This window comes from Mustelus asterias, chromosome 9 (assembly GCF_964213995.1).
Source record: "Mustelus asterias chromosome 9, sMusAst1.hap1.1, whole genome shotgun sequence".
Classification (NCBI taxonomy): domain Eukaryota; kingdom Metazoa; phylum Chordata; class Chondrichthyes; order Carcharhiniformes; family Triakidae; genus Mustelus; species Mustelus asterias.
The window spans coordinates 89,659,416-89,682,605 of NC_135809.1; the positions used below are offsets into that span (position 1 = coordinate 89,659,416).

The 23,190-nt window shown below is 41.3% G+C and overlaps 2 protein-coding genes across 4 annotated transcripts in view; one reads left to right on the forward strand and one right to left on the reverse strand.

The window, feature by feature from the left end:
• Positions 1-1,674, reverse strand: part of slc67a1 (solute carrier family 67 member 1) — a 124,127-nt gene extending 122,453 nt beyond the window's left edge. Inside the window, exon 1 of one of the 2 annotated variants that reach the window (XM_078220497.1) lies at positions 1,380-1,674. In XM_078220497.1, the coding sequence (XP_078076623.1) occupies positions 1,380-1,481 (102 nt within the window). In that variant the 5' untranslated portion in view covers positions 1,482-1,674. Of the gene's footprint in view, positions 1-386; positions 424-1,379 lie in introns of those variants that run through there. The other variant, XM_078220498.1, reaches the window with a different exon arrangement.
• A 237-nt stretch (positions 1,675-1,911) lies between these two features.
• On the forward strand, positions 1,912-21,742 carry tssc4 (tumor suppressing subtransferable candidate 4). 2 transcript variants are annotated; one of them, XM_078220499.1, is made up of 3 exons: positions 1,912-2,215; positions 10,003-10,075; positions 20,301-21,742. In XM_078220499.1, exon 3 carries the CDS (start codon positions 20,380-20,382, stop codon positions 21,469-21,471), a length of 1,092 nt encoding a protein of 363 aa, XP_078076625.1. In that variant the 5' UTR covers positions 1,912-2,215; positions 10,003-10,075; positions 20,301-20,379; the 3' UTR covers positions 21,472-21,742. The 2 variants fall into 2 exon arrangements, with proteins under 2 accessions (XP_078076625.1, XP_078076627.1); XM_078220501.1 differs by lacking the exon at positions 10,003-10,075.
• The last annotated feature ends 1,448 nt before the right edge of the window (positions 21,743-23,190 follow it).

Sequence of the window (23,190 nt, forward strand, 5' to 3'; positions counted from 1 at the left end):
CGGGTCAGCCAGTGCAACATTGGTGGTGGAGAAACTTTAAATAACAGAAACCTCAGAGATATAGCAAATAATGAGAGGATAATAATAAACTTCAGGATAGCACGGTGGCACAGTGGTTAGCACTGCTGCCTCACAGCGCCAGGGACGTGGGTTCGATTCCCGGCTTGGGTCACTGGCTGAGTGGAGTTTGCACATTCTCCCCGTGTCTGTGTGGGTTTCCTCCGGGTGCTCCAGTTTCCTCCCATACTCCAAAAACTTTAATCAAAACTTTTTTTTAAAAAGCCTCAACCTAGGCGCCGAGCATTGAGCGGGGAAGAAGCACCATCTACTGCACCTTTATCTGATCATTGGGAGGAGTTATCAGTAAAAGGTAGTTAACTACTCACAGGCATGACTCCAGACTGGATCCAAAAGCAAGTGGAATAGAGAGCCGGTGTCTAAAGTTAGGTGGATTTGCCATGCTAAATTGCCCCTTAGTATCGGGGACTAGCTAGGATAAATGCATGGGGTTATGGGGATAGGGCCTGGCTGGGATTGTGGTCGGTGCAGACTTGATGGGCTGAATGGCCTTCTTCTACGCTGTAGGATGATTCTATGATTCTAAAAAAAAAGCACTTCAGTTAATTGGCAAAAGAACCAGATGCAACACAAGGGAGTTTTTTTTTACCCAGTAAGTTAACAATAGTTATGATCTGGAATGCTCTGTTGAAAGTACGTGCAAATTCAATAATAACCCTCCAAAGGGAGTTAGGTGAATATTTGATAGAGGGAGGGAGAATTCACAACAGGAAAAAAGAGTAGAGGAGTGGATTTGAAACAGAAAATGCTGGAAAATCTCAGCAGGTCTGACAGCATCTGTGTAGAGAGAATAGTCCACTCCATCTGACGAAGGAACAGCGCTCCGAAAGCTAATGGCATTTGCTACCAAATAAACCTGTTGGACTTTAACCTGGTGTTGTTAAAACTCTTAGAATAGAGTCAACGTTTCGAGTGTGGATGCTCTTGATTTAATTGGATAGATGTTTCAAAGTGCCGAGATTTCATAATGTAATAAACTATAAATTGTTTTGCTTCCTGCTTGCGCAATGCTCGGTGCCTGGGTCTTGAGGGTTTTTTTAAAAAAGTTGTGAAATTTGTTTCAATTTACAGTTTGTTGAGACATAAAACATAACAGATGACAATGATATAGAAAAGTACAGGAGGATCAATGTTTCATAACTCAACAAACTTTTTAAATTGTGTAGCGAACTTTAATCAAAACTTTTTTTAAAAAAGCCTCAACCTAGGCACCGAGCATTGAGCGGGGAAGAAGCACCATCTACTGCACCTCTATCTGATCATTGGGAGGAGTTATCAGTAAAAGGTAGTTAACTACTCACAGGCATGACTCCAGACTGGATCCAAAAGCAAGTGGAATAGAGAGCCATGTTGATATGAGTTATCAGAATGACGAAGCCCAATCCGGTGTCTAGATCTGCCATGACCTCCCCCACAGAGACGTTTCACGCTGTGTTTTCTGCGGGGTTTACACCTCAGGCTCTTGCCCCTCTACCATCAGCTTGGCTGAGGGGATGTGTACTCACTGCAGTGCAAGTGTCGCCACCGGCACAACTATCCAGGGGCACGACAGCCTCCCAATCGCAGCATAGAGGCGGCACTAACCAGCCAAGCGGGGCGGAGTTCACACAGCACATCAATGTCACCCATTCGCAGTCCGCCATTGGCCCAACTGGCACCCGAAACAGGGGGGGGGGGACGGGCCAGACCTACTGATCCCGCCTTCCCTCGCTCCGATTGGATAGCGCCACCCAGCTCGGCTCCTGATTTGTCAGTGCAGCTGTCCATCAGCACTCGGCGGCCTTGCCACTCTCGAGCGCTGGTTTCAGTTGCTGCGAAGTCGGGGGAATGGTTGGCGCGGCATTGTGGGAGTTGTAGTTCTTGGGGTATGGAGGCGCCGTCCACTCGACAGCAGGAAGCCGAGGCCGCTGGACTACCACTCCCAGCACGCACTGTGCGGCCACCTTGTTGTTGGTCAGTCGGCCGCGGAGAGAGCGAGTGACAGGGCTGGGAGAAGGTAGGGGAGCGACCAGATTGTTACCCGGGAATCAGGCCGCATCGGGACTTTGAGGGATATGGACTCGGAGTCACAGCTCAATGAACGCAGATCCGCCGTCCTTTTGGAGCTGAATAGTATTCTGTCCACCACTCGGAATCTGTGAGTATTGTGGAGCGGGCCGGAGATGCGGCTGCTGCGCGCCATCTTTACGCGCTTTCTGATAGGATCCTTCTGTGGAAAAAACAGTCTAATTCGGAAAACCCGTGTTACATTACAGTTGTGATAATTTTGTTTGTACCCATGTGAAGGGCGGTAGGTTATTATGAGGCATTAAAAAAATACTGGCGGGCAAAATTAAGGAAAATCCGAAGTGTTTTATAAATATATTAAGGGCAAGAGGGTAACCAGTGAAAGAGTAGGGCCCGTTATGGTTCTAAGTGGCATCCTATGTGTGGAGCCGAAAGACGAGGTATTAAATGAGTGTTTTGCATTTATGTTCACTATGGAGAAGAACGATAGAAAGTAGGAAGGGAGACTGGTATAACTGAACAGATAGCCTTGAGAAGGAGGACGTTTTAGCGGGCTTAAAAGTGATAAATCCCCAGGCCCAGATGAGATGTATCCTAGGCTGCTGTGTGAGACAGGGAGATTGCAGAGGGTCTGATGCTAATTTTCAAACCCTCTCTGGCCGCAGGAGAGGTGCTGGAGGACAGTTAATCTGGTAGCTCTATTCAAGAAGGGAGATTAGGGAAAGAACAGATAATTACAGGCCAGCAAATTGAACATCAGTGGTAGGGAAATTATTGGAAACAATTCTGAGGGACAGAGTTAGTTTCCACTTGGAGAGGGAAGAATTAATCAAAGATAGCTAGCATAGCTTTGTCAGGGGGAGATCGCATCTAACAAATTGAATTTTTCGAGGAGATGACTAGGTGTGTAGATGAGGGCAGTGCAGGAGGCAGAGGGTAATGGTCTAAAGTTGTTTTTGTGACTGGAAGCCTGTGTCCAGTGGTGTACCGCAGGGATTGGTGCAACGTCCCTTGCTGTTCGTAGTCTGCATTAATGATCTAAATGGGGATGGAGGGAGGGATGATCAGTAAATCTGCAGTTGACACGAAAATTGCAATGTGGTAAGTAGTGAGGAGGAACGCCTTAGATTACAGGGAGATAGAGATGGGATAGATGGGTAGAACAGTGGCAAATTGAATTTAACCCTAGAAAGTGTGAGATGATGCATTTTGGAAGGACTAACAAGGCAAGGGAACACAAAATGAATGGTAGGATGCTAGGAAGAACCAGAGGGACCTTGGGGTGCATGTCCAAAAATCTCTGAAGGCAACAGAACAGATAAAGAGGTAAGAAGGCATATGGGATACTTACCTTTATTAGCCAATACATAGAAAATAAAAGGATGGTTATGATAGAGCTGTATAAAATGTTCCTTAAGCCACAGCTGGAGTACTGTGTACAGTTCTGGTTGCCACATTATAGGAAGGATGTGATTACACCTGGTTTGGAGGGTAGGTCTTATGAGGAAAGGTTGAGGGAGCTAGGGCTGTTCTCTCTGGAGCGGAGGAGGCTGAGGGGAGACTTAATAGAGGTTTATAAAATGATGAAGGGGATAGATAGAGTGAACGTTCAAAGACTATTTCCTCGGGTGGATGGAGCTATTACAAGGGGGCATAACTATAGGGTTCGTGGTGGGAGATACAGGAAGGATATCAGAGGTAGGTTCTTTACGCAGAGAGTGGTTGGGGTGTGGAATGGACTGCCTGCAGTGATAGTGGAGTCAGACACTTTAGGAACACTTAAGCGGTTATTGGATAGGCACATGGAGCACACCAGGATGATAGGGAGTGGGATAGCTTGATCTTGGTTTCAGATAAAGCTCGGCACAACATCGTGGGCCGAAGGGCCTGTTCTGTGCTGTACTGTTCTATGTTCTATGTACACTAGAAAGGGTGCAGAGGAGATTCAGGTTGTTGCCTGGATCACTTCAGCTGTGATGATGGGGGGGGGGCACACATTGAGGTGTGCCAAATTATGAGGGGATATAGAAGGCTGGGGTTTTCCTTAAAACAGAGATGGTTGCGGAGGGGGAGGGGAACCTTATTGAGGTGTACAAAATTATGAGGGATATAGATGGGAGGAAACTTTTCCCTTAGAGTGGTCAATAATCAGGGGGTCATAGATTTAAGTTAAGGAGTAGGAGAATTAGAGGTGATTTGCGGAAAAACTTTTTCATTCAAGAGGGTGGTGGGAATCTGGAACTCTCTGCCTGAAAGGCTGGTAGAGGTGGGAACCTTCAACATTTAAGAAGCATTTAGATCAGCACTTGAAACGCCATTGCATACATAGTTATGGATCAAGTGTTGGAAAATGGGATTAAAATAAATAGGTGTTGATGGCTGACACCAGCATGATGGGCCAAAGGGCCTCTTTCTGTGCTATAAAATTCTTCTTTGAACACTCGTGCCTTTGGACATCTTGAGGAAAGGCCATTCCTCACAAGGGAGCCTAAAGCCCTAAACAGTGAGTATTGGCAACGTAACCATAAGAGCATAAGAAATAGGAGCAGCAGTACAGCCTCTCGAATATGCTTTGCCAGTCAATGAGATCATGGCTGATCTAATCATGGTCTCAACTCCACTTTTTTGCAGCCCCCCCCCAAAAAAAAAACAGAGCTCAGACAAAGGGTCACCCAGACTCAAAACTTGCTAAGGTCTTCCAGCTTTTTCTGTTTATGACCCTTCTCTGAACTGCTTCTAGTGCAAGTATATTCATATTTGATCTGACAAATACCCTTGTAGTTGTGAGACTTTCGTACTTTTATGCTCCACCCCCTTTGCAATAAAGGCCAACATTATATTTGCCTGTCTAATTGCTTGTTGTACCTGTATACTAACTTTTTGTGATTCAGATATAAAGATACTCAGATCCTTTTGTACTGCAGCATTTTGCATTCTGTTAAGAATAGAAAAGCAAAATAGTATTTATTAAATGCAAAGCGGATAACCTCAGATTTCACCACATTATGCTTAATCTTTGTCCATTCACTTAACCTACCAATATCCCTTTGCAGACTTTGTGTCCTCCTCATAACTATCTCTCCTATTTTTGTATAATCAGCAAATTTGGCTACAATACTCAGTCCCTTTGAAGGGATATTAATGTAGATTGTAAATAGGTGAGGCACCAGCACTGATCCCTGTGACACCCCACTAGTTACAGTTTGTCAAATTGAAATGACCCATTTATCCCAACACTATTTTCTGTAGTCGGCCAACCTTTATCCGCGCTATTACCCCCAATATCATAACCTCTTAGCAACTTTGCATGTAGCATCTTATCAAATGCCTTTTGAAAATCCAAATAGGCTGCGCATACTGGTTCCTCGTTATCCACCCTGCTTGTAACATCTTCAGAGGACTTGTATAACTTAGCCAAACATGTTTTCCTTTTTGCAAACCCTCTTGACTCTGCCTGATTGTACTATGATTTCCTAAATGTCATGGCTTCTTAATAATAGATTTCAGCTACTACTTTCTTAATAATTGATTCAAGATAATTTCATTGAGTGATCATCACAATTAAATCTGATGTTGCCCCCACTAATATCCACAGATGGATCTCCAGCGAGGATAAACTAATGATAATCAGGAGTAGAAATTCTCACTAGGTCTTCCTTTCTGAATGGAGCAGCAGATTGTGGTATCACCCCAGTTTGAGGTTGGTGAACTGACTACTCAATGGGGGAATTAAACATGGTTGGGACCTTCCTAAAGGATTTAATTGCTTACTGAATATAGCAAAGAGTGGGGGTAAATGGGCGTTTTTCTAGTTGGCGATCAGTGACTAGTGGTGTGCCTCAGGAATCAGTGTTGGGACTGCAATTGTTTACGATTTACATAGATGATTTGGAGTTGGGGACCAAGTGTAGTGTGTCAAAATTCACAGATGACACTACGATGGGTGGCAGAGCAAAGTGTGCAGAGGATGCTGAAAGTCTGCAAAGGGATATAGATAGTCTAAGTGAGTGGGCGAGCGTCTGGCAGATGGAGTACAATGTTGGTAAATGTGAGGTCATCCATTTTGGTAGGAATAACAGCAAAATGGACTATTATTTAAATGGTAAAAAATTGCAGCATGCTGCTGTGCAGAGGGACCTGGGTGTCCTTGTGCAGGAATCTCAAGGAGTTGGTTTGCAGGTGCAGCCGGTAATTAAGAAGGCAAATGGAATTTTGTCTTTCATTGCTAGAAAGATGGAGTTTAAAAACAGCGAGGTTATGTTGCAGCTGTATAAGGTGCTGGTGAGGCCACACCTGGAGTACTGTGTACAGTTTTGGTCTCCTTACTTGGGAAAGGATATACTGGCACTGGAGGGGGTGAAGAGGAGATTCACTAGGTTGATTCCAGAGTTGAGAGGGTTGGCTTATGAGGAGAGACCGAGTAGACTGGGGCTATACTCATTGGAATTCAGAAGAATGAGGGGAGATCTTATGGAAACATATAAGATTATGAAGGGAATAGATAAGATAGAAGCAGGGAAGTTGTTTCCACTGGCGGGTGAAACTAGAACTAGGGGGCATAACCTCAAAATAAGGGGAAGCAGATTTAGGACTGAGTTGAGGAGGAACTTCTTCACACAAAGGATTGTGAATCTGTGGAATTCCCTGCCCAGTGAAGCAGTTGAGGCTACCTCATTGAATGTTTTTAAGGCAAGGATAGATAAATTTTTGAACAGTAAAGGAATTAAGGGTTATGGTGAGCGGGCAGGTAAGTGGAGCTGAATCCACAAAAAGATCAACCATGATCTTATTGAATGGCAGAGCAGGCTCAAGGGGCCAGATGGCGTACTCCCGTTCCTAGTTCTTATGAATATAATTCCTTATCTACTTTAAGGAATCAACCAGCCACCATTTGAAATTATTTGGTGGAGAGTATTTTCAGGATTGAACACAAAATGAAGAGGGGATTGGAAAGGGGTTATGAGATGTGGGTGCTAAGGAATACAAAGAAATGATTGACGATGGTTTTACCACGGAAATAGAGGTAGTGCTGGCTTTGGCAAGGTTGAGAGAGTACATAAATATGGGTAGAACTACTTGTATTGAGGGAGTGGTTTAGAGAGAATCAGAAGAGAGGAGGCAAAGGGAACTTTGAAGATTCAAATCGCCAGGAAGAAGTCATTGCTTAGTGCAGAATCTGAGGAAGGAATATATCTCGGGTCTTGGAGATCCGTGGGAACAAGGATTTGAAAAGATAAGTGAATGAGTTGGAGCAAATTAAGATGTTTGAAGGAAGAGAAAGTATCAGAGTAGGGACAGAAGCAGAAGTATAATTGGTGATGCATGCCACACCACAATCATGGTGATTTGAGCATATGAACTCGTGGAAAATTTCAGCAAGGTGTCAGCATCCCAAACCACAATTAAAGCCATGATGCTAATGAAATAATTGGGTGGCAAAGGCAGGGTTTGCAAATAAATGGACATTTTGGAAGGAAATGTAGAGAGGAATGGTGATTGCTAATTACTGCCAGAATCCATAGTTGGACAGGAAAGAGCTTGGCAAGGTTAGCCCCCCTCCCCAAGTAGATGGTTGGGTAAGAAGGTCAGCAATACAGGAGGATGGTGCAGTTTGGATTCTTGCTTGTGAGGCAGGATGGATAGTCCATTGTCACTTCAGTTTGGAGAATGCCAGGGTAGCTGTAAGTTTATGCAAGCACAATTCATGCCTGGGACAGTAACAACAGTGTAAGGTGCCATAGGAGTATTGATGCATTTTGGTATAGATAGAACACACTGTGAGGCACAGTGGTTAGCACAGTCCAGAGATGTGCAGGTCAGGTGGACTGGCCATGCTAAATTTCCCCTTAGTGTCCCAAGATGTGTAGGTTAGAGGGATTAGTGGGATTAATATGTGAGGTTATGGGGGTGAGGTTATGGGGGTAAGGCCTGGGTCAGAGGGTCAGTGCCAAATCCCTGCATTGTAGGGATTCTATGAGGAAAGTATAAATCAAAGGTTGCATGACTGGGCTATGAAAAAGTGAGGGAGACGGGGAAAGAAGTAAAGAAAGACTTGCATTTAGATAGCACTTTTTCGAACACCAAATGGCTCAAAGAGCTTTATAGCCAATTAAGCAGTTTTTAAGATGCAGTCACTGTTGTAGGAAATGTGGCAGTGAATTTGTGCACAGCAAGGTCCAACAAACGACAATGTGATAATGACCAGATAATCTTTTTATTTTGATTTTCATTAAGGGATAAATACAGGAATAATTTCACTGTTCTTCTTTGAAATAGTGCTTTGAGATCTTTTAAATCCACAGAACCAGAGACCCATCTCATCCAAAAGATGGCATCTCTGACAGTGCAGTGCTCCATCAGTGCTCCAGTGAAGTGTCATCCTTGATTTCTGTACTCAAAAGAAGAAGAGATTAAGAGTAGCCAAGCGAAAAAAGAAGACAGAATGAATGTGCTTGGTCAGGATAAACACCAAAATGTACACATATATAGATAGAGAATTTTGTCGATGTAGAAAAGACCATTCCATTCATTTGAAATGTCTTGTGTTGGATAAATCAACAGTTATGCTTGGTACACTCTGTACCTTATCTAGTTAACTCTCAGCCCACAGTACTAATTTGTACTGAATCAACAACTTCACCAAACAGTCAGGCACTCTGGGAAAACAAAGCTAAAATATTAAACAGTAGTTGTCCATTTTTACTATTGAATCACTCCATGGGTTGAGTAGGTCACTGATCCTTGACCTGTTCTGGTTCATTGGGTAAAGACATCAATCCCATGTCTGCTCCAATTCCCTGATGATTTGCTGGGTAAATCCACCAGCAATGTACTGACTGACCAATGATTCAATGGGTAAAAGGACAGACCTCCAGTTTTGCACTGATTCCTCAGTTTTCCCAAAATACAAAATTATCAAATGGAACATATAACAGTATGTTAACATATAGCCTTACTAATAGGATGATGAAAGATGATGGACCTGAAACATTGACTCTGTTACTCTGTTTACAAATGCTGCATATAATCTGAACACTTGCAGCATCTTACAGATTGCAAACATCTGCAGTATTTTGTTTTTCTAATAAATAAGTTGTCCAAACTAGAAGTAGTGTCAGTAAATTTGTGCAATTTTAAAATTGGAGCCAATAAAATATTCAATATTTGACAGTGTCCATTAGTATATTTTGGTATTCTGTGGACAACAATCATATTGCATGGACACTTGGCGCATACTAAAGTTTACACATGGGAAAGTGGTCAGCAAGATACTTCTCAGAATTGAATATGCTAAAAGAACGGTGCACTGTTCACTGTGGTCATTGAAAGATGGAGTCCCTCTGATGGACAAAGTCAATTTTTAAATTACATTTACAATTATCTCACATCGTAAAATATGGGGAAATTCCCCTGTGTTCCGTTCTGATGAAAAAGTAATCGATCTCAAACATTAACTCTGTTTCTCTCTCCCCAGATGCTGCCAGAACTACTAAATACTGTATTTCTAGCATTTTCTGTTTTTATTTAAGAAATTACCCTATCTTATTCCCATCCCAAAGCACTGAGCTACTCTGAAATGAATTAACCGTCATATGTAAGAAAACAAACAACAGCGAGATGAGTGACTAGTTAGCTGGTTTTGATGGTATTCGTTTGAGGAAAATGTGAATGTCCAGTTTCTGTGGTAACTATATGCTTTGTTTGGAATAGTGTCCTGGAATTTCTAATATCTACCTGAAATGATGGTTCGGGTGGATATTAATGGCTGAAACTGCAAAAAGCAATAGAAAATACCAGAAGTTCAAAGCACATTTGATTCATGTTAATCTTAATATCTGAGCCATAGCTGCAGCTAATATAGAAGGGAAGGAACAACTAAAATCATTAACATGAGGGCTCTTGATCTTTCTTTTACAGGGTGTGTGAGCTCAGGACGCTGGTAGCTTTGACAGACCAAGAAGGAGGGAAATTAGTCCAGTCTCAGAACAAAGTAAGCATTAATCAGTAGGTTTCCCAAGTGGTTGATCCTATAAGGAGTAGTGTGGTCATGCCTTATCTGTCTCTGAAGCGAAATTGTCGTATTCTCAAACAAATTATAGCTGTGTACTGATTTAACATTGGATTAAAAAATAATTCTAAGAAGTTCTAGTGGTATAACAAATCTTTGCATAGATCCCTTTTATCAGGACTTTGATAAAACATCTTCTGATTCAACACAAGTTTGCTTTTCCTTGCTGCATGATTCAGTCAAATACAATGTGACCTTTGATTTATCTAATTGTCAAAAGTACCTGTATTCTAGGGATCTGGAAGTTATTATTTGGGGTATAAACCATTTACAGTTTACACACATTAAATCATCATTTAGCAATGATTAAAATATTCTTTAGAAAATGTGACGTAAGTATTTTATGTCAATCACAGTTTACCAATTTATTCAGTGTACAAATTGCAGCATGTTACTTCATAAAATAGAATGGTTGCAGCACAGAACGAGGCCGTTCTTCCCATTGCGTCTCTCTAAGAGTTACGCAGCTAGTGCCTTTTTCCTGAAGCTCTGCAATTTTTTCTCTTCTGATATTCATACAATTCTCTTGTGATAACAAGAGAATTGTATAAATATTAGAAGAGAAAAAATTCACCACACACTCAGGCAGTGTATTCCAGATCTTAACCACTCACTTTGTTATAAAGCTTTATCTCATCTAGTCATTGCTTTTTTTCTGCTAATCACCTCGTGTCCTTTGGTTCTTTACCAATTGGAATAGTTTCTCCCTATCTACTGTGTTCATACTTAACAATTTTGAACACCTCTAATGTTCACTCTATTATGTCTCCCTTCAACCTTCTCTAAAGAGAACATTCCCATCTTTGCCAATCTATCCTCCTAAACAAAGTCTCTTATCACCCTTTATAACTGAAGGCTCTCAAACCCAGAATATTCTTGTAAAGCTTTTCTTAACCCTCTCTGATGCCTTCACATCCTTCCTAAAGTGTGATGCCCAAGATTGGACACAATACTCAAGGCCAAACCAGTATTTTACAAAGGTTCACTGTAAGTTTCTAACTTTGGTATTCTCTGCATCTGTTTATTAAGCCCGTGTGCCTTAACCATTTTCTCAACCTGTCCTGCCTGGTCTGCAACTGCTTCTACACCTCTTTTAGAATTGTACTCTAATTACCTCTCTCCATTCTTCCCACCAAAATGTATCAATTAACATTTCTCTGCATTAAATATCACCTGCCATGTGTGCATTTGTTCAATCAATCTGTCTATGTTCCCTTGAAGTCTATCAGTATCCTCCACGCAGTTCACAATATTTGCAAATTTCATTTCGTCTGCAAATTTTTAAATTGTGCCCTGCATACCCAAGTCAAAGTCATTAACATACATCAAGAAAAGCAGTGATCATATTACTGACCCTTGGGGAAACCCCACTATGTGCCTTCCTCCAATCTGAAAAACCTTATGCTTTCCTGCTTGTTGCTCAACAAACTTCGCATCCATTATGGCACTATCCTTTTTATTTCATGGGCTTCAATTTTGCTGACAAATCAGTTATGTGACACTTTATCAGAGCCTTGTCGAAGTCCATGCACATCACGTTACCCTTATCAGTTAGTTAATGGGACAGACTCTCCGAAGCCATGAGCACAAATCTCAAAGAGTATTGGTTGCCTAGTACTAAGATCAAGGACTGGAGAGGAACTTAGAGTGGGAGTGGAAAGATCCAGCAGCAATGGTCCATGTGGGTAGCAATGACATAGATGGGACTAAGAAAGAGGTTCTGCTGAGTAAGTATGGGCACCTAGGAATTAAATTATGAAGCAGAATCTAGATTGTAAATAATTAAGGACCTCCCATTTATCCCTGTTCCCTTTTTCCTGTTAGCTAACCAAAATCCTTGTCCATGCTAATATATTATCCCCTACACCATGTGCTCTTATACTGTATAGTAATCTTTAATGCAGCACCTTATCAAATGCCTTTTAGAAATCCAAGTACCCCACATTTACTGGTTCCCCATTGTCCACCTTGAATGTTACTTCATCAGAAAAGTTTAGTAGATTAGGTAAACACAATTTACCTTTTACAAAGCCATGTTGGCGCTGCCTGATCACATTGTGATTTTCTAAGTATCCTGCTTCTCCTTAAGAATGAGTTCTAACACTCCCCTGTGATAGATGTTAAGCTAACTGGCCTATAGCTTCCTGCTTTCTGCCTCCCTCCTTTCTTGAATAAAGATGTTACATTTGTTATTTTACCATCCACTGGGACATTTCCAGAATTGAAGAAAGTTTGGAGGATTATAACCAATACATCTACTATCTGTGCCGTCACTTTTGAGATCCTAAGATGCTACACTTCTGGTGCCTTTGGGTCTAATAGCTTTTCCTGGTGATTGTTTTAAATTCATCCCTTCCTTTCGCCTCTTGATTCAATCATCTTTGGGAAGTTTTCTAAGTCTCCTATCATGAAGACAGACACAAAACACCTGTTGCAATACCTTTCTTTGTTTTCCATAATGTTACGATCCCAGTTGATATTATAACTGGATGAGAAGATTCAAGAATGGAACTCTGGCTCAAAAGACTGTAACTTTTACTTTTTATATATAAAAAGTGGAGTAACAGAGTCAAAGGACTGCTAATTAGTTTTAACAACAAGAAAAAATATTAAACATGAAAAGATTGGATTATGATACAATTACTTTACTTCCACTTTAGCTCAGAACAGTTTTATTTATTTTTTCCCTTGAATTGAGACCCCACTTGGAGTACTGCGCGCAGTTCTGGTCACCTCATTACAGGAAAGATGTTGAAGCCATTGAAAGGGTGCAGAGGAGATTTACAAGGATGTTGCCTGGATTGGGGGGCATGCCTTATGAGGATAGGTTGAGGGAGCTTGGTCTCTTCTCCCTGGAGAGACGAAGGATGAGAGGTGACCTGATAGAGGTTTACAAGATGTTGAGAGGTCTGGATAGGGTAGACTCTCAGAGGCTATTTCCAAGGGCTGAAATGGTTGCTACGAGAGGACACAGGTTTAAGGTGCTGGGGGGTAGGTACAGAGGAGATGTCAGGGGTAAGTTTTTCACTCAGAGGGTGGTGGGTGAGTGGAATCGGCTGACGTCGGTGGTGGTGGAGGCAAACTCGTTGGGGTCTTTTAAGAGACTTCTGGATGAGTACATGGGATTTAATGGGATTGAGGGCTATAGATAGGCCTAGAGGTGGGGATGTGATCGGCGCAACTTGTGGGCCGAAGGGCCTGTTTGTGCTGTGGCTTTCTATGTTCTATGTTCTATGTAATTCTCCCTTGGTCTCTGTTCTCTTAACTTCAGTCTTCAGACATTCTTTATGTCTCAATTTCCTGGTTATGTGCACTGTACCTGGTTCTTTGGGTAGCCTACCATTTTTGCAGCTCTCTTGTCTTGTCCAGTCTCTTTTGGCAGAGTTAATGGATGTTCCCTCCCCAGTGTCCTGTCTCCCAACTGCAATCAAATTCAGCTAAACTATGTACAAAATTCTTTGTACCTTAAAAGGCCCCCAGTTGCTAAGCAAACACTGCTACTTCTAAGGTTGTCACAGTGGTTAGCACTGCTGCCTCACAACTCCAGGGACCAGGTTCAGTTCCGGCCTTGGGCGACTGTCTATGTGAAGTTTGCACATTCTCACGTGTGTCTGCGTGGATTTCCCTTGGGTGCTCTGGTTTTCTCCCACGGTCCAAAGATATGCAGGTTAGGTAATTAGACATGCTAAATACCCTTTAGTGTCCCAAAATGTGTAGGTTACATGGGATTAGCCATGGTAAATGTTTGGTCTTACATTAATAGGGCAGGGGAGAGGGTCTGGGTAAGGTACTCTGTTAGCGAGTCAGTTTAGACACGATGGACCAAATGGCCTCTTTTGCACTATAGGGATTCTATGATTCTATCTATTCTTCAAGTCGTAACACACTCTAAACACAATAGACAGTTGGAATTGAAAGCACTCCCCACATATACAAATCAAACTTTTGGTTCTAACCTTCCAGGCACAGAAACATTAAATTGAACCCACTTAAAATTTACGTTATTTCTAATGTTTACCAGTACAAATATTAATCCCTTAAAACTACCGTTTGTTTTCCTAACTATTATGAATTCCCTAGACACACTCTCTAGAGGATGATCACTAGTTTTAGTTACTATTTTCCTATTCACAATCTTGTAGCAACTCCTAATATCCATTTTTATATTAATGGCTAATTTTCTCTCTTATTTTGCTTCTTTATTATCTATAGTTATTCTTTGCTGGTTCTTGAAGTCTAACCAATTAGATTTGTACAGTATTCCTTTCAATTTAATACTATCTTTGACTTCATTATTTAGAATGGATAATACATCCTTCTGAAAGAGCCTTCCTTTCTCACTGGGATAAATCGTTGCTGAGAATTATTAAATATCTCCTTAAAAGTTTGCCACTGCAGCTCTATTGTTCTACTTTTTAACCTAGTTTCCAGTTTACCTTAGCCAGCTCTACCTTCGTACCGTAATAGTTACCTTTATTTAGGTTTAAAACACTAGTTATGGACCCACACTTCTCACTTTGAAACTGAACGTGGAATTCTGTCATGTTGTGATCACTGTCACTTAGATGTTCCTTTACCATGAGGTTATTGATTAATCCTACATCATTGCATATTACAAGGACTTTGATAGCCTGTTTCCTGGTTGGTTCTGGAAGGTACTGCTCTAAGAAATTGTCCCAAACACACTATAAACTCATTTCCAGCCTACCATTGCCAATCTTATTATCCCAATTGATGTGTAGATTAAAGTTCACCATGATTATTGTGGTACCTTTCTTACATGCAATGTTTATTACTTCTTATATGCTCCGTCCTACAATGTAATTACTGTTAAGGGGCCAATGAACTGCTCCTACAAGTGACCTTTAATATTTCTTGTCTCTCCAAACTGATTCTACATCCCGACCTTTCAAGTTAAGCTTGTCTCTCAGTACTGAACTAATGTCATCCTTGATCAACAGAGCTACCCCACCCCCTTTGCCTTGCTCCTTGTCATTCTAATATGTCAAATACCCTTCAACATTTAGATCCCAGTTCTGGTCACCTTTCGACCCTGCCTCTGTCATGTCTATCAGGTCATACATATTTATCGCTATCAGTTTATCCCTTTTGTTGCAAATGCTGTGTGCATTCAGATAGTGTTTTCAATTTTTAAAAAACGATTTTTGCCAACTCCAACCTTATCTGCTGGTGCACTCTTAAGATTGTATGTTCTGTTCCTTCCTGTCAGTCTTTGGTAATCATTACCCAAATTGCTGCTCTGCTCTACTACTTGTTGTTTCCCTTTACTATATTTCCTCTCATGCGATCCTTTTCCTCCACTATTTAATATAAAGCCTACTCTACTACCCTAGTTATACGATTCATCAGATCATTGGTCCCATCATGGTTCAGGTGAAGACCGCCCCAATGGTACGATTACCACTTTCCCCAGTACTGGTGCCATTGCTCAATGAATCGAACCCCAATTCTCCCACACCAATCTTTGAGTTATGCATTTATCTCTCTCTCGTCTTATTTACCCTACATCAATTCGCTTGTGGTTCTGTTAATAATCCAGAGATTATTACCCTTGACGTTCTGCTTTTCAGTTTGGCCCTTAGTTACTCATACTTGGCAGAACCTCTTATCTAGTCCTGCCTGTGTGATTGGCACTGACATGAACCAGGATGAGTGGATCCTCCCTGTCCCACTGCAAGTTCCTCTCCATTCCAGAACAGATGTTTTGAACTCTAGCCGGGTGGGTGGGGGAGGTCCGTTAATCAAGCATGAGATCAGTGTAGTAGTGAGAAAGGATTGTGATTTGGAGGATCAAAATGTGGAATCCATTTGGGTGGAGATAAGAAATAGCAAAGAAAAGAATTTCAGGGAGTGTTTTTGGGATAGCACCTTAGAACAAAGCATACTGAAACCAACTAGGGAACAGGCTGTTTTAGGCCTGGTAATGTGTAATCAGACAATATTCATAGATGACCCCATATTAAAAGGGTTCTGTAGGTAAGAAAGATCATAACATGAAAGAATTTCACATTCAGTTTGAGATGAGAATTTTGGGTCCGAAACTAATATCTTAAATAACAACAATCACAAGAGTATGAAGACAGAGTTGGCTAAAGTGGGCTGGGAAAGTAGGTTAAAAATTAAGATGGCAGAGAAACAGTTGCAGACACTGATGGGGATCTTTCATAATTCAACAAAAATATATTCAATTGAGGGAGAAAGACTCTACAAGAAGAATGCACCATCTGTGGCTAACTAAAGAAGCTAAGGATGGTTATAAAATTGAAAGAAAATATGTACAATGCTGTAAAGATTAGTGGTATGCCAGAAAATTGGGAACATTTTTGAAACCAGCAAAAGCTGACAAAAAATTGCCTAACTAATAGAAAGCAGACAGTAGGGTTAAATGGGCCATTTTTAGGTTGTTGAGCTGTAACTAATGGGATGCTGTAGGGATCATTGGTGGGGCCTTAACTATTTACGATCTATGTTCATGATTTGGATGAAGAGATTATATTGTAGCCAAATTTCCTGATGATACATAGAATCCCTACAGTGCAGAAGGAGGCCATTCAGCCCATCGAGTCTGCACCAACCACATTCCCACCCAGGCCCTATTCCGGTAACCCCACAAATTTACCCTGCTAATCTCCCTGACACTAGGGTCAATTTAGCATGGCTAATCAACCTAACCCACTCGTTGATAGGTAAGAAAATAAGTTATGAGGATGACACAAAGAGTCTGCAAAGGAATATAGATAGGTTAAGTGAGTGGGCGAAAGTTTGGTTGAAAAAGTATCATGTGGGAAAATGTCCACTTTGGCAGAAAGAATAGAAAAGCATATTATTGTTGAAATAGAGAGACACTGCACTATAGTGATATCTTATTGCAAGGGGAATGGAGCATTAAAGTAGGGAAGTCATGCCGTAACTCTACAGGGCATTGGTGAGACAACACCTGGAATACTATGTACAGTTTTGGTCTCCTTTCTTAATGAATAACAGATGTGCGTTGGAAGCAGTTTGGGGAAGGTCCACTAGGCTGATCTCTGGGATGAAAGGGTTGTCTTATGAGGAAAGCTTAAGCAGGTTGTATCTGTTGGAGTTTAGAAAAATTAGGGGATCTTAGTGAACCAGATCAGTTTCTGAGGGAGCTTAACAGGTCAATGTTGAGAGGATGTTTTCTCATGTGGAAGAATCTAGAACTGGGGACACAGTTCAAAAGTAAGGGACGCAGGACTGATTAGGGACTGTCAGCATGGCTTTGTGAGTGGAAAATCATGTCTCACAAATTTGATTGAGTTTTTTGAAGGCATAACCAAAAAGGTAGATGAGGGCCATGCAGTTGATGTCTACGTGGACTTTAGCAAGGCCTTTGACAAGGTACCACATGGTAGGTTATTGCATAAGGTTAAATCTCACGCGATCCAGGGTGAGGTAGCCAAATGGATACAAAATTGGTTTGATGCCAGAAGACAGAGGGTTGTTTTTCAAACTGAAGGCCTTTGACCAGCGGTGTGCCTCAGCGAATGGTGCTGGGTCCACTGTTATTTGTCATTTTATATTAATGATTTGGATGAGAATTTAGTAGGCATGGTTAGTAAGTTTGTAGATGACACCAAGATTGGTGGCATAGTGGACAGTGAAGAAGGTTATCTAGGATTGCAACGCGATCTTGATCAATTAGGCCAGTGGGCTGACGAATGGCAGATGGAGTTTAATTTGGATAAATGCGAGGTGATGCATTTTGGTAGATCGAACCAGGGCAGGACTTACTCAGTTAATGGTAGGGCATTGGGGAGAGTTCCAGAACAAAGAGATCGCGGGATACAGGTTCATAGCTCCTTGAAAGTGGAGTCACAGGTGGACAGAGTGGTGAAGAAGGCATTCAGCATGCTTGGTTTCATTGGTCAGAACATTGAATACAGGAGTTGGGACATCTTGTTGAAGTTGTGCAAGACATTGGTAAGGTCACACTTGGAATACCGTGTACAGTTCTGGTCACCCTATTATAGAAAGGATATTATTAAACTAGAAAGAGTGCAGAAGAGATTTACTAGGATGCTACCAGGACTTGATGGTTTGAGTTATAAGGAGAGGCTGGATAGACTAAGACTTTTTTTTCTGGAGCGTAGAAGGCTGAAGGGTGATCTTATAGAGGTCTTTAAAATAATGAGAGGTACAGATCAGCTAGAAAGTCAATATCTTTTCCCAAAGGTAGGGGAGTCTGAAACTAGAGGGCATAGGTTTAAGGTGAGAGGGGAGAGATACAAAAGTGTCTAGAAGGGCAATTTTCTCTCACAGAGGTGGTGAGTGTCTGGAACAAACTGCCAGAGGTAGTAGAGGCGGGTACAATTTTATCTTTTAAAGAGCGTTTAGACAGTTACATGGGTACGGTGGATATAGAGGGATAGGGGCCAAACGCGGACAATTGGGACTAGCTTAAGGGTTTAAAAAAAGCGGGGGGGGGGGCATGAACAAGTTGGGCCGAAGGGCCTGTTTTCATGCTATAAACTTCTATGACTCTAAGGGATCTCCCATTTAAGATGGAGATGAGGAATTTGTTCTCAGAAGGTCTTTAGTCTTTGGAATTCTGCCACAAAGAGCAGTGGAAATTGGGTTATTGAATACATTCAAGGCTGAGTTAGACAGATTTTTGATTGACAAAAGGAGTTAATGATTATGGGGGACAGTCAGGAAAGTGGTCACAATCAGATCAGATTTTACCTTATTGAATAACAGATGTCACCCAAAAGAAAAGGGAGCAGAGGTTATGATGTGAAATTGTTGAACTCTCTGTTGTATCTGGAAGACTGTAAAGTGCCAAATCAAAAGATGAGGGCAGTACTGTTTGTCAAACCGATTTTGAGCTTCACTGGAATAGTTTTATAGTTAGAGTGGGTATGAACAAGTGACCTAAAATGACAGGTAACCAGAATCGTGCACTTATACTTGCGAAGTGGATGGGGCTATTGAGTAAAGCAGTCATCCAATCTCTATTTGGTCTCCCCAGTGTAGAGGAGAGTGCATTGTTAGCAGAAAATACAATATACTAACATTTGAAGAAATACAAGTAAATCACTGTTTCACCTGGAAGGAATTGTTTGGATCCCTGGTCGGTAAGGAGAAAGAAGGTAAAAGGGTGGATATTGCCTCTCCTGCACTTGCATGGGAGATTGCTGTAGGAAACAGAAGAGTTGGACAGAGTGGCAGTGGGAACAGTCTCTTCAGAATGCTTCTGGAAGGGAAGGAAAGGCGTGTTTGATGATGGCAACATGCTGGGTAGTGGAGAAATGGTGGAGGATTTAGTTGTGGAACATGGGAGTTAGTAGGATGGAAGATGAGGAGAGGGGGAATCATTTTGTGGTTGGGTAGGCAGGGAGTAGTGTGTGGGAAAATGAAATGGAAATAGCTGAAAACTCATCAGCTCAGGAGGGTGGTGGGAATCTTTGCACGGGGAAAAGGAAGGTGGTGGTTTGGAAGTTAACACCATCCGAAATGGAGAAACTGCGAGAATGGTATAGTGTCCTTACAGGAAGCAGGGCAGGAGAAAGTGTAAAGTATATTTATTATTAGTCACAAGTAAAGCTTACATTAACGCTGCAATGAAGTTACTGTGAAATTCCCTTAGTTGAGTTGACTGGGAGTCTGGACTTATGATGGATATTTTTAAAACATAGTTAATGTGCCCTGCTGAACTGACCCAAATGCCTACTGAATGTTGGCAGTTACTTAATCACTTAGGCTGCACAGAATCACCTATGTTCAATTAATCCACTTGGTGTTAAACCATTCACCAGCTTAAGCAGGTTTGGAATATTTCTCAGAAGTGCACAGAAGAAAGTAAAATTTACAAGTTATTCTGGATGAGTAATCTTAATAATCAGTTATCAGTTTGGTTTTTAATACTGATAAATGAATTGATGTCTCTACTACGCTAGCTTTTACTGCATGACAAAACAGTGAGTTCCTAATATTTATGAATTACTGTTTCTGTTTAAAGCTCGATGGAATTTAATTTTTATATGTCGCACTTATTATAACAATTTTAATACACAAAATGCATTTCTTTGTCAAAGCTTATGTGTGTTTAAAGTCCTTTTGGTTACTGAACTTTCTATTGTATACTTTGCTGTTTTTTAACCAGGCTGTGAGCTCCCTGGACATCTGGAAGCAACTGTTCGCTGCAGTGCCATCTGAAGGCAACACTCCACTATTGCAATAAAATGGCTGACAGAGAAACTAACATGGCTTCCACAGATGTCTTACTTCTAAAAGATCCTGATCATGAAACCAGGTTACCCAGTGATACAGTATCACTCAGCGATACTGACTCAGAGACCAATCTGCAGTCATTCAATTCTTTGTCACCTCTTAGTGAATCTGATCCAGACTCCTGGTCTCCAGATGATTCGCTTACTGATGGGGTTGAACCACAGTGTGACTACATGTCAAATCATTCTTTATCTACAGTTGGAAATAGCCCTCCATCACAACTCTTTCAGCTACGGGGAACTAGTTCTGGCTTCTCTTTTCGTAGTCAGAATATATTCAGTGGTTTGGAGAATGTAGTAAAATTTGATGCATCACAGCCCAGGGACAACAACATAATTGATGGAGAATTTAAGCTTCCACCAAATCCAGCCCCTCAGAGAAAAGTGACAGGGGAGTCTCCTTCAGGAAAGCAGAGCAGTCCTTCAAAGAGACAGATTGCTGGGGAGGCTCCCAGAGGAAAGCAGAGCAGTATCCCATATAAAAAAGCACAGTCTGTCCCAGACTACCTTCTCCATCCGGAACGCTGGACCAAGTATAGTCTGGAAGAGGTTCCTGAAACCAGCAGTAAGAAGAATACAGCAGTGGCATTTGAGTTCATGGACAGCTTGAAGAAACAAAGAAAAGAAAAATCTACAATGGAGCTGGATGAACGTGTCACTTCCTCTTTTGCTCAGGAGTTCGACAGTGTTTCTGGAAAAATTCTGTTTTCCAAGCCATCAAAACCAACAAGCAGCAGGGTGGATGGTGTAGACAGGACAGAACTGGAAGATCATGGTGTGGTCAGGAAGCTGGCAAAGAGAGAATCACTGAATCCAGAGGATACTGGTCAAGTGGATTTGGCACACCTAGATTATGGTGAAGTTAAGGAAGTGGAAGATTTGAGAATATGGGGGCATGAAAAAGATACAAAGGAGCCAGCGAAGGATGGGAAAAGAGGGACTACAGGGGAGATGGTACATGAATCAGTGGTATTTCATAGTGGAAGAAAGAGGAACCGAATGAACATTCGAGTGAAACCTGGTAAAGACAGTGAAGATGACTAATGTCTAGTTAGTTTGATCCCTAGGCTGCTGATGTTTTAAAATTGATTATTTCAAAATCATTATCCAGCTGAATTTTATGTCTACTTTGGCTGGATGCCTGTGTTTAACACTTTGCTGTTAATTATATTAAATTGAAGGATGGCTGGGGAAAAGACATTTAGTATCTTAGATGTAATTAAAGGTCAATGGGAAAGAAAAAATGCAGTGAGATCCTGAACTGTAGTGAAGGTAAACGTACACCTTTAATAAAGACTTTTTGTTAAATTTTAAATGCTGTGTCCTGAATTATAAATAAGCAATGTGATTTAGAAACTTCTGGACTAAAAGAATGAGAAGAGATTACATGAGATGCTTTTTAATAATGTTCAGCAGTTGAAATTGGAGTTACAGAAGACCCAATTTAATAATTCAAGCATGTTGCCTATTTTTGGGAGAAGGTGGATGGAGAGAAGGAAGCTAACAGGAAATTATGATAAATTTCACTCTTGACCCTGTAGTGCTACATTGCATTGCAAAAGCACTGCGAACCTTAATTGCTATGAACAAAACATAAATCAGATAATAATTAGAGACTGTTTACTACGTGTTCAAGTATGAAAACTGAACTCAAAATAAGTGTAAGACACCGGCTAGATAATTAACTGGCCTACCAATCCATGCTGGAAAAGTTTGTACATTACACTTGCTCAGACTGCACACATCCACTTCCAGATTACAGTAACAACTCTGGTCAAAATGATCAAAGCTTGAAACTTATGAAAAGTATTTTAATGGATACATTCAATTATGTTATTGTGATTGGGCTCTCAACTCTGTTGGAGACATTCTAGGATGCTTATTGCATGATGGCCTGACCATGTGATATCTGCAAATGCAAATTTGGTGAGTCAGCAGAGTACTGGCACGCAGGTGAAGAGAGAAAGCCAAGAGCTGGGAAGAAGGGAAATGGAAGGTGGGGGTAGCTATTTGCAGGAGCGAACCAGAGATGGAAGGAATTTTTATTCTCCTAATAGTAACTCATAGTGCATCAATAACATAGTAATAATGGTAAAATTCAAATTTCCCATTATCAACAGTAATATAACTTGCTGCTAGTCTTAGCTGCTGACTGCACTGGCCTGATATTCTACCTGTAACTCGTACTAATTCTATAACCCACAGATACTTTCCCTACAACTACAGTGTGCTACATGTTGTCTAATCAGTCCCCAGGTTTCATTCACCTCTTTACTGTCTGCTCCTTTCAAAAAGCAATGATCCACTCACCGAGGTTGCTTATGCTACAATCAACTTCATAGAAAATATTTATCTCCGTCTTCCAGTCTCCCTCTCTGCCAAACACACCCATCCCAATTCAAGAGCCATTTAGCCCCAGTCTCTCTTTCTATTCCACTCCCACTTCCATTTTCTTGCCCTGAACCCCAATCTTTTGTATGTTACAGATTGCCTCTCTTCGTACGCCTCTCCGTTTTCCCCAATCCATCTTCCCTGAAATGAATACACTACTTGTCAAGAGCATAAATAGCATCAATCGTGAAAGTCAGAAAATGAAAATTAAATTTGAAATCATAACAAAAAATTCTCCAAAAAGGAACTATTAAATGATTTTAGTGGCTGTGCAAATAAAGCAGATAATTCTGTAAATATTCAGCATGTCAGGAAGCATCTTTGGAGGACCTGCAGAGTTGTTGGTGTTTCAGCTCAATGACTTTGCATCAG

Bases quoted from the DNA above. Each gene is read 5' to 3' on its own strand.
- tssc4 (XM_078220499.1), top strand. From the start codon at position 20,380: ATGGCTGACAGAGAAACTAACATGGCTTCCACAGATGTCTTACTTCTA.